The sequence below is a fragment of the Pteropus vampyrus genome, unplaced genomic scaffold, assembly GCF_000151845.1.
Source record: "Pteropus vampyrus isolate Shadow unplaced genomic scaffold, Pvam_2.0 Scaffold272, whole genome shotgun sequence".
In the NCBI taxonomy this organism is placed as follows: domain Eukaryota; kingdom Metazoa; phylum Chordata; class Mammalia; order Chiroptera; family Pteropodidae; genus Pteropus; species Pteropus vampyrus.
Genome location: NW_011889053.1, coordinates 1,066,552 through 1,078,286, shown reverse-complemented (window position 1 = coordinate 1,078,286; position 11,735 = coordinate 1,066,552). Strand labels below are relative to the sequence as shown.

Below are 11,735 nucleotides of genomic sequence, written 5' to 3'. Positions count from 1 at the left end.
AAGTAATATGTATTATTATACAGTGATTCTCGAACAACACAGATTTGAACTGCACAGCTGCACTTTTTGCGACAATTTGAAAAAACTCACTAACCGCATAGCCTAGAAATATAGAAACAAATTAAGAAACAGTTAGGTGTGTCCTGATGCATAGACCAGACGTCGCTGAGGAAGAGAAGCAAACACCAGGACTGAGGGCAAGAAGGGGTGGGCTGACTGCTGTTACGTGGGAACGTGTCTGGTGATGCTCAGGGCGACCCTCATCTGTAGCGCTGCTCACCCTGATCCTTGAAGAGGGAAGCCATACCCCAGTTGCTGGTACTGGGTGTACAAGAGGGCCTGGCCCTCAAGGACTCTCTCCGGATTGGTTCCATCGGTGCTTTGTCCCTGAAGTCAGGAGGTACCTTGCCTGTCAGGGGCTGCCTTTTAAAGTCTTTTAGATATTGGACACCATCCCTGGCCACCCTGCACCCCATAAGTTCAATACCAAAGGCATCAAAGTGATCTGCCTGCCCCCAAACACAGCATCTCTAACTCGGCCTCTAGGTCAGGGGTCATTAGGACCTTTACAGTTCGTCACACATGGCCTCTGTGGTTAGGACTGTTGACACCATGGGAGAGACCCCCAACACAGAGAACATCGTGGAGTCTGGAAGGATCACACCACTGAGGACGCATCATCATTTCAGAAAAAGCCTTGAAAGCCACCAAGCCCCAAACAACAAACTCCTGCTGGGGAAAACTGTCTGAATGCTGTGCGTGACCTCACAGGGTTATGACAGCCGATCAAGGAAGTCATGGACGAGGTTGCAGATGTGGCAGAAAGGTGTGGGTGGGGGGCGGTGAAGGTTTCAAGACACGGATCTTGGAGAAATTGAAGAGCTAACAACTCCACAGCAGAGGAGTTAACAGAGGCCGACTTGATGGAGGTGAGTGCTTCTGGGCCAGCGCCAAACGATGAAGACGAGGAAGCAGTGTCAGCGAACAGACCGATGGTAGACATCTGGCCGAGGGTTCCGGTTATTCAGGACTGCTCCTGACTGCTTTTGCAACATGGGCCTCTGTGACCGGGCACGGAAACTACAGCACACGGTGGAACCGTGTAGAAATGTTTTTAGAGAAACGAAAGCAAAAAAGTCAGAAGTTACAATGTATTTCTGTAAAGTGACACCGAGGGACCCTCTCTCTTATGCATCCCCACCATCTCCACTCTGCCCCCCAAGACGGCAGGACCAGCCCCCCTCCTCAGCCTGCTCGGTATGAACACAGCGAGGATGAGGATGAGGCCAGGATGACGAGGCCTTTTTGAGGCCCTTATTACTCAGTGAACAGCAAGTGACCATCGTGCGGGACAGTTAACACGTGCTGTGTGTATGAATGTCTCTGCGTGGAAGTCTAATTGCGTGGCAAGGACTGCGGGACGTTTCTGTGCCATCACCATCACCTAAGCAGTCGTGTGGAACACCACGTGCAGACTTGGTTGGAATGGGCAGCCTGTCTCCACCCAGGCAGAAGCGGAGTGCCTTCTCAGGAAATTGCAGCTCTTTCAAAGAATTGCATGACTACGCTATGCTTCTCTCCAGGAGCCTGTCACCACGGGTTAGAAGTTTTTTTTAAAAATGTAACAATGTTTCCAGCTCTGTATTATGAACTTTAATACTGTATACCACTAAAGTTTTATAATGATTCATTGGTTAGTATACAGGCTAGGCTGCCATAAAGCAATCATATTGCTCCTGCTCCATTATCAATGCCTGATAATCATCCCTGTAAATATGAATTCCTTTTTCACTATATCCTTTCATTTTTGATGTCTAGTGTTACTGATACATATAACATCTGCAGCGTTTTGTGTTATATAAGACAACAGTAACACAGGTGCTCACAGATAGATGATTCAACTTGTAAACAGATATAAACTTACTGTAAATATATTTTCTCTTCCTCATGATTTTCTTAATAACATTTTCTTCTTGGTAGCTTACCTTGTTATAAGAATACAGTATTTAATATATATAACTTACAAAATATGTTTTGATCAGCTGTTTATGTTATTGATAAGGCTTCCGGTCAACAGTCAACTGTTAAGTTATGGGGGAGTCAGAAGTTATATGTGGATTTTCAATTGCATGGGGGGGTGTCCCTAACCCCAGACTTATTCAAGGGTCAAATGTGTATGTATCATTGTATTTTAAATACATTATATAAGTGTATATATGTATGATTTAAGTCTTCTGATAGTCGACATTATAAATACATAGAATTATGTATCTGAGTTATACACATATACATATATGGCATTGTATGTATCATATATGATAATATAGTAATATGCATTTTATGTTACGTGTATTATGTTTCCAAGTATCAGAAGAATGTTATTTTGTAGAGTGGCTACCTTGTAACAGAAGGGACTTCATCTGTTTATACCCTAAGCAGAGCCGGCACTGCAGCCCCGTGTGAGTGAGTGGTGGTCTCGCACGGGGACCTCCGGTTTCCATACACTTCTTTTGAGGGCAAGCACTAGTAACTGTTAATCGTCTCTTCCTTGTTTATTCCCTTCCTGCAAATGGATATCCTTGATGTCAAAAGTAATCTGTCCCTCACATCTGTACTAACCGTGAACATTACGCACTCCTAATCTAAACATGCTGTGTGTTCATGGCAGCACAGCCACATGGAGGGCATGGTCAGGAGGCTCAGACGGTCCCTGCATGAGTGTCAGAAAACACACATCTAGCCTCTCTCTTTTTCTGTCTGAGCTAATCACATGCAGTGATTATCAGTACCCATTAAAGAAAATGAAATACTTTTTCTAAAAAATAAAGCGATGCATTTACTGCAGGGTAAAAGAATTAGGTGAGGGCTGGGTTTGGTGACGGCTGCTCTGGCTCTGCAGCCACAGTTAGAGCTGGTGCTGGCAGTGGCGGAGGCCAGAGAGGCCAAGTTCTTCCAGTAGGGGCAGCCTGGATGGGGTCCCTGTGCAGATTCCTGCATGTGAGACCCCTGGTGGGGAGAGGTCACTGGGTGACGCACCCTAGCTGGGCAGAGTCTTGCTACCAACAGGCCTCCTCTCCCCGTGCCCCCTGAAGACGTCACATTGTCCCGCCACTGGGAACAGCTGCAAGAGTCTCCTTTAGCACCACCAGTGTCTGTCTCGTAGGCTCTCATTTTCTGAGGAAGAATTTGGCAGACTGTAATTCAGCTGGTGCACGTGATAGGAGGGATCAGCCAGCGTGGAATGGATGTGTGTGTGAGTCTCTAGCTAAGTAACATGTCTCTGTTTCAGGATGTGTTTACCGTAAGTGTTGGAAACTTACCCCCCAAGGCTAAGGTCCTCATCAAGATCACCTACATCACGGAACTCAGCATCCAGGGTACCGTGGCTGTCTTCTTCATGCCTGCCACTGTCGCACCTTGGCAACAGGACAAAGCTCTGAATGAAAACATCCAGGTTCGTGTGCTTAAGACTGAAGCTTTTTTGTGTGCGATTTATGCATAGGGGAGAAAAAAAAAAAACAAAAGCATCTGATCTTTTTGGCATAAAGTCAGTGAATTTATGGACAAGTATGCATTTAGATATATGATGTTTATAAAATAAAAAGAATAAAGACAGACATGCTCAAAGAGCATAATATTTGTATTCTGTCCAGTCACTTAAAAGGTTTGTGTCTACGTTACATGTTCATGAAACACAGAAAACATAAAGAATACAAATAAGCCAAAGAGGATAATTAAAACTATCCTTAATTCCATCGCCGAGGTGGTAGCCCAAAGCTGCTGTTTCCGCTGTGCCGTGGGTCTATCCGCGCTTCCTGCTTTGCGTGCATTTATGTAAATTGTGTGTATGTGTCTGTGTACACATATGCGTATGGTTATGTGTGTGCACACATACATGTATGTAGTTGAAAAGGTTATAAATTACCTTGAAGTCAGTTACAGTTCAGAAGTTACTGTCACTTCATGAGCAATTGCTCTATGTCTCCCTACAAAGTAAGACTTGTTCTTGTTGCTGCTCTAGGTTGTGGCCTTGGTGACATTACATTCAGCAGAGTCTCGTTGTGAAACTAAATAGATACAAACTTAATAGTTTTTCCTTTTAACAGGATACAGTAAAGAAGATTTCTATAAAGGAAATAGGATCAAAGCAAAGGTTAGTACCTAACGTATAAAACCTGACAATCATTCAATGGGCGTTAGTTTTATGGCTTAAATTTTCATTAGAAATGATGTGAAACAATTAAGGTAGTTTAATGTTTAAGATATTACACTGACAACTTTCTCTTCATTTTCGGTAGCTTCTCGTTGACTATGTCTATTGAGATGCCGTATGTGATTGAATTTATTTCTAGTGATACACATGAACTGAAAAAAAAGGTTAGTAAAGTTTCACTTTATTTCTTAAGAGGTCTTATTTTAACATTAATTTTGTGTTATTAGGGCAAGACATGCAAATGGTCTACAAAGTGAAATGATGCTAGCAACAGCTTCTCAAAGCAGCTCCAGTCCTGAGACAGTGAACCACTGGAACTATTTTAGCTCTTTTTTGGTGGTCCTCAAAGTTTTAAGTAATAATTTTTACTGCTTGTTCCTCATTTACCTGTTTTAGAAATTTTGTTTTGACTTCCTGTTATGGCAGATGAAATTTAACTCCCTTACCCCCTCCACTTCCTTCACTCCCCACTTTTTCTTGCCCCTTCATTCCAAAAGTTATATCACTGTTTTTGTTTACAGCAGTAATCAATGTTTATATTATTATGACTATGTCAATGATGTTTACCAGCGAGTCGAGAAATGTGCTATGATTACATTTTCTTTTATTCTTTTTTTTAACGTCTTCATATAGCATTTCCGGGGGGTGGCAGAGATACCTTTTTCATTTGCTTAGTCCCCTAGGACAGTTCTCTCGTGCTCTGACACATAGAGTAACGCCCCTCGCCATCCGGTTCTCACTCTGCTGAGTGCTTCAGGGAATCTGTTAATTCGTGTCTCCTACTAGCTGGCTGCTGGGGCACAGCTGCCACCCTGAGACCTCCCCCAGCTCTTCCCCTGTGCAGAGCTCTCATCTGCATCCTCTGTCTTGCTTCGTTCTCTCCCTTTGTCAGAGCACAGTCTCATTACCTTCCTCAGTGGGAGGGATGGGCAGCCCTGCTAGAAAGCATCCTCCTTTCACCTGCTGCCCTGGACATTCGCAGAGGTGCTTCCCCTCTCAGAATGCTGAAAACTTTGTCTTCTGGCTTCTGGTGTTTCTTTTGAGAAGTTAAATTACATTTTTATCCCCCATTCTTTATGAGTAGTCTGTTATGGCTTTTTTTTTTTTTTTTTAATTCTACAAGAATTTCAGATCTCATTATCCTTGGTATTTTGAAATTTCACAGTAATGTGACATTCATTCTTTGTAAGTATCTCGTGGACTTGCGTGCTGGGAAATTTCATTAGACTTTTAAAGACAAAGTTGTTTCTCTCTTTCACCATCCTGCAGCACCTCTCAGTCAGGTATCCCCTGGATCAAGCCCTTTATTTTCTTACATTTTCTTTCCTGTTACCCATTTAATTGTCTTTTTGTTTTTCTTTCTGGGTGATTTTCTCTACTTTAAATTCCAACCATTCAACTGGAATTTTTATTTTCTCATATTTTTTGGTTTGTAAGCTCTTTTCTGTTCTGTATTCCTCTTTTGTAGCATCTCTGTGTGTTTTGTGGATGCAGTATCGTCTCTCTCCGAACACATTCACAATATACTTTTTCTGTTGTTCCCAGTGTTATGTCTCCTTTCTTTGAGTTTCTTTTTTCCATCTGGCTTTCTGTCTCTCTGGTCTCCATATGTGATGTTAGAGCCTTCTCCTCCAACATCCAGGTGCCCTGTCTGTGTTTGTCTTCACTTGAAACATGAGCAGGCCAGAGAGATGCTCTGAGGTGAGCCGGGTGAGTGGCCCAGAGACCACCGGCAGCTGTGTTTGGTGATGGGTCTCACGGGACTGTTTCAGCCCCTTCTGTGATTGTTCAGAACACCTCTAGGGTAGTCACAAAGTATGACAGGAGGGTGCCTAAGGGTCCCATGTTTAGGGATGCCCGCTATCACTTCAGTCCTGTTTGCAGCCCTGTACTCCTATGCTTCATCGTGCCTCCGGTTCCCGAGCCTAGATTCCATTTGATTGAATTTCTATAAGTAATAAATCTCAGTTTCCTTCAGTGAGAGGACAGGGAGCTGGCTGCTGGTGCCAGCTACTTGGTTACCTAGCGTGGGGAGTGCACACCTGTTCGCCCGAACTGCTGCTTCCTGCAGTAGCTCGTGCCTCCAGTGTGGGAGCTGGCCCGGGTGCTGCAGTCCGTGAGCCCGCCGCCGTGGCTGGGCCACTTACCACACCTGTCTGCTTTCCACCTGCGGAAATGTGCGGGCATCCCTCGCCTGCTGCTGTCTTTTTTCCTGTCCTCGATATCTCCATGGGTTTACACCCTGTTACCTGCTTCCCTTTTACTGTAGAGAGTTTAGGATTTTGCTGGGGAATGGAGGCCACCACATAGATTTAATCCGCCCTGAACAAGAAGCCTCTTACATCAGATAAAACTTTGTGGTTTAAAAGCACAAGCACGTGTTATTTCTCACAGCTCTGTGGTTGGCTGGGCAGTTCTGGGCTGGGCTGGCTGGACTGGGACAGGGAGGTCTAGAATGGTCTCACTCACATACCTGGAAGTTGGCCTGGTGTTAGCTGGGATGATGGTCACATGAGTCTTGTCATCAGGCACAGTAGGTCAGTTTGGCGTATATAGTGACAGAAGTTTCTCAGTAGCAACAGGGGAGGGCAGGCACCATTGCATAAATACTTTTCAAGCTTCTGCTTGCCTCACATCTGCCAATAATCCATTGACCAAAGCAGGTCGTGGCCAACGCCAGATTCAAGGGCAAAGGAAGCGATGCTGCTTCTGACAGCGGGAGCTGCACAGTCACGTTGCAGAGGGACCAGCACATGAGACTGGGAGGACTCTGTGGCCATTTCAGAATTTGCCACATTGCCTTTATGATTTTAAAGTTTACCACATGCATTTTTAAAAGTGATTTTAGGTTTATGGAAATAAAACTTTAAAGGAAAGTATAATGCTAAGACTTCTGTTGAATTTTCTGTCTTGCTGTTCTAAGCTATGACTACCTGGTGCACTCTGTTGTCACCAGAGGACGGACTCTAACTAAATACCCAGATCGATCGTATTTGGATCCAGGGTTTGAGACTGTTGCAAACTTACCTAATTTGACTATTTATACCACCCTTAGCGTTTCAGAAGGGTAAGTAATTAAATGATGGCCACACCAAAAACCCACAGTTCCTAATTTCAAGATTTGTTGCTACATCGTCGATTCGTGAAGAGGCTGTGCGCGTTATGCGAGGTGTGCTGCTGGACAGGTAAGAGCAGGCCAGTGACAGGGCATCGCCTGTCATTCACCTGCTGTCCTGGCGGTCTGTCCACAGAGCACAGACTGCAAAGCCGTGATCAGCACCGTGGAGGGGAGCACCTTAGACAGCAGCGGATTTTCCCTCTGCGTCGGCTTGACTGATGCACATCTCCCAAGAATGTGGGTTGAAAAGCATCCAGAAAAAGAAAGCGAGGTATGGTCCTTCTGACTTAAATGTAGGGGGCACTATTGAAAAAAAATTTTCAGAGTCAATATATTATTTAAGTTTGGAAATGACCTCTAGGCTTGAAAACTAGCATTACAAAATGAGCTCTTACCACCAAGATTCCACAACTAATATACTTATGATATCGAGCATGACAAACTTCTGGAGTTTCTACCAAAACCTTCATGTGTTCTGTTTCCTTATAAAGATTATAGTGGGGTTTTTTTTGAGAAGGCATACCATATTATTTATTTGTTTCACATGATTTAATGTTTTTCATTTATTTTTAATTGAAGAAATGATTTAAATTTTTTTCCTTCATCTACATCTACCTACCCCCCTTCCCTCCTCCTCTCTGGTAGCCACTAGTCTATTGTCCATGTCCATGAGTCTCTGTTTGTCCTGTTCATTTGTTGCTTTTAGGTTTATATCCCACATATAAGTGATATCATGTGATTTTCAACTTTTTCTGTCTGGCTTATTTCGCTTAGTATGATTATCTTGAGGTCCATCCATGTTGTTACAAATGGCAGTATTTCATCTCTTATGGCTGAGTAATAGTCCATTGTATATACGTACCACAGCTTCTTTAGCCAATCATCTATCGTATAAAGATTATGCTTTTTACCTTAATCCCCACCAAAAAGAAAATCTACCTTCAGGCATTTCATCAGTTAGTCTGTATTCTTTTTATAGTTTTTACTGATACTATTGAAACAGATACAAACTATTTATGGCCTTAAGACCATTTTGTGTGGCTTGTGACAAAGAATCTCTTATTAAAATAAAAACTGAGAGCGACATCAGCAAGATGGCTGAATAAGATGTCCTTCGCTTGTATCCCCTCCAATGACAATTATTTGGCATCCATCCACCAAGAAAAGTGCCTTCGTGGGAGCTTTTAGGATGTTGCGAAACTCCAGGGAAATCCAGATCCAAGGAGGATCATCTTGAGCAAGCAGCTCACATCCGGACAGCCAGCTCGCTGACTGTGATCCTGGCTGCTGACATAGGAGCAGCTTTGTACCCCGCAAACTTGACTGCAGCCCCACTCAGTTTGGTCCTGTCATCAGCACCCTACTCCACCAGACCCAGGAGGAGTCAGGCCTGCCCATGTACCAGGTAATGGGTGTACAAAACTTGGTCCCAGCTGTGGACCCTGAAGTGGCTGATGAGCTGGCTCTTGCCGCCCTCAGCCATGGTCTGGGAGCACCTGGATGTTAAGCACCAAACTTGGTCATCATACAAAAAGCAGTTGCATTTCTGTACACTAACAGTGAACTATCTGGAAAAGAAAGAAACCAATCCATTTACAATATCATAAACAATAAAATGCTTAGAGTAAATTTAATCAAGGAGATGGAAAATCCATACACTGAAAACTATAAAACATTGATGAGAGAATTTGAAGAAGATACAAATAATTGGAAAGCTGTCGTATTATGGAACCGTGCAATACCACAAACGGCCAGCCCTGATTTCAAACTTACTGCAAGGCTGTATAATCAGGAGCGTGTGGTGCTGGCATAAAAACAGACAAGTGGACGAATGGAACAGAATTGATGGCCCAGAATTAAAGCCACAGTGTATGGTCAACAGATATTTGACAGCAGAACCAAGAACACCCAGTAGGGAAAGGATAGGCCTTTCAATATATGGTTATGGCAAAACTGGATATCTATATGCCTTTTGAAATTGGACCCCTATCTTACACTCAGAAATATAACTCAAAATGGATTAAAGACCTTAAGTTCTGAAACTATAAAACTCCTAGAAGAAAACATAGCTAAAAAGCTTCTTGACATTGGTCTTGCCCACAATTTTTTTTACTATGACACCAAAAGCACCAGCAACAAAAGCAAAAATTAGTGAGACTACGTTGAACTAAAAAGCTTCTGTGTAGCAAAAGAGTCAACAAAATGGAGAGGCAACCTGTGGAATGAATGGGAGAAAATATTTGCAAACCGTGTATCAGACAAGAGGTTACTATCTAAAACATGTAAGGGTCTGTGGCCATCCCACCCTGAACACGCCCGATCCCGTCTGATCTCGGAAGCTAAGCAGGGTCGGACCTAGTTAGTTCTTGGATGGGAGACCACCTAGGAAGGCCGGGTGCTGTAGGTGGAAATGAATGAATGAATGAATGAATAATAAAATATGTAAGGAACATATAACTCAATAGTAAAAACCACTCATAATCTGATTAAAAAATAGACAAAAGACTTGAATAGACATTTTCCCAAAGAAGACATACAACTAGCTAACGGGTGCATAAGAAGATGCTTAGCATCACTAATCAGCATGGAGGTCAGAACCACAGTGAGATGTCGCCTCACACCTGTTGAATGGCTTTTATCAAAGAGACAAGAGATGGGAAGCGCCGGCGAGGACGTGGAGGAAAGGGAGCCCTCCTGCACTGCTCGTGGGGATGCGAACTGGTGCGGCCGCTGTGGACAACAGTGGGAGGTTCCTCAAACATTAAAAATAGAGCTACCTTATGATCCAGTCACACTTTCGGGCATTTATCCAAGGGACATGAAATCACTGTCCTGAGGAGACGCCTGCACCCCAGTGTTCATGGCAGAGCTATTCTCAGTAATCAAGACGTGGAAACAACCTGAGTGTCCAAAGACAGATGAGCGGATAGAGAAAATGTGAGATACATAGACGATACTTAGATAGATATGTTATTCGGCCATGAAAAAGAAATGAAATCTTGCAAAAGTGTGAATGGACCTCGAGGGCATTATGCTAAGTGAATAAGTCAAGAGAAACTTTAAAAATCTCCCCCAGAGATTTATAAGTGTACAGTCTCACTTATATGTGGAATCTGCAAAAGCTGAGCTCCTGGAAACAATTGAAGGTTGATTGTCAGAAGCTGGGCTGGGGGTAGAAATGGGGAGATAGTGATCGGAGGGCACAAACTTTAGTTATAAGCTGAATAAGTTCTGGTCATCTAATATCCAGCATGGTGACTGCAGTTAAAATACCAAATTATATACTTGAAAGTTGCTAAGAGAATAGATCTTAAATGTTCTCACAACAAAACAATAGTTACGCGAGGTGGTGGATGTGCTAACGCCTTATTGTGGTCATCGTTTCACAGTATATGTGAGCATCAAATCGTTACTTTGGACACTTTCAACTTACACAATGTTATATGTCATTTATGTCTCAATAAATCTGGGGGAGATTTTTAAAATTAAACTTATATGATAGTAATTCTTTAAATATTGGTCGATTAAGAAAATAAACAGTAAGTGTATATTTTAGTAGTGACAGTGGCATCTATATTCCCTTTAGGATAGTGTGCGCATATATGTAGGAGAGAGGAGGCATATTCTTTATTCATTCTGCAGACAATATTGGTACCATACAAATTTTTAGATATTAATTCTATATCCTTGACCCCTAGGGAGTTTATGGACCACATGTTGAAAACTCTAGGTCTAACATTTTACTTTTTATTTGAACTCCTATTATTGAATAAATCTTGACTTTCTCTGGTTTTATATTATTATTTTACCTGACTAGAAAGTTTTCGGATTTTACAAGTAAATCTTTTCCAATTTGACACATTTGTGCCAAATTCAGCAAACCCTAGCTATATATGATATTTATGTATGTCTTGCTTTGTACCATAGAGGAGTGCCTGAAATATTAGTGGTATATGAACTAAACCTTCTTTCAAATTCCACAGTGAGCATGGTATGCAAAGGGCATGGGAAAGTGACGACCCCTGAGTCACAGGAATAAGCGCATTTAGTTTACCTTTTCTGTTAACATGGGTTTTTGTACAGTGGGTGTGCTTTAATGAAACACGCACGCACACATCTGCATTGGTGTGTTTCTGCCTCTCCCTCTGAGGCTCGTAGGACTTCGTGCCCGCTGTTCCAGCACCTTCCCTCTCGGCTCTGAGCTCAGTTACCTGTCCAAGCTTAAGAGACATCACGTGGCTGGGTTTGGGGATCAAGTTTCTGTGGTCCTTGGGAATGCACGGCAGTGCCCGTGTGAACGGGCCAGCTTGAGTCCCACGCAGCCCCTGAACTGGCCCCCTCCCCTTCAGGCCTGCATGCTGGTTTTCCACCCGGATCTCGGCAGCGCCTTCGCTGACACAGCCG

At 43.2% G+C, this 11,735-nt stretch overlaps 1 protein-coding gene and 1 pseudogene across 1 annotated transcript in view; both read left to right on the top strand.

The window, feature by feature from the left end:
- The window catches only part of PARP4 (poly(ADP-ribose) polymerase family member 4), a 67,409-nt gene that overhangs the window by 33,415 nt on the left and 22,259 nt on the right, over positions 1-11,735 (top strand). Inside the window, exons 18-22 of the mRNA XM_011375489.2 lie at positions 3,290-3,454; positions 4,107-4,153; positions 4,299-4,377; positions 7,465-7,602; positions 11,681-11,731. Of these exons, the coding sequence (XP_011373791.1) occupies positions 3,290-3,454; positions 4,107-4,153; positions 4,299-4,377; positions 7,465-7,602; positions 11,681-11,731 (480 nt within the window). The remainder of the gene's footprint in view (positions 1-3,289; positions 3,455-4,106; positions 4,154-4,298; positions 4,378-7,464; positions 7,603-11,680; positions 11,732-11,735) is intronic.
- On the top strand, positions 9,620-9,738 carry LOC111729634 (annotated as a pseudogene).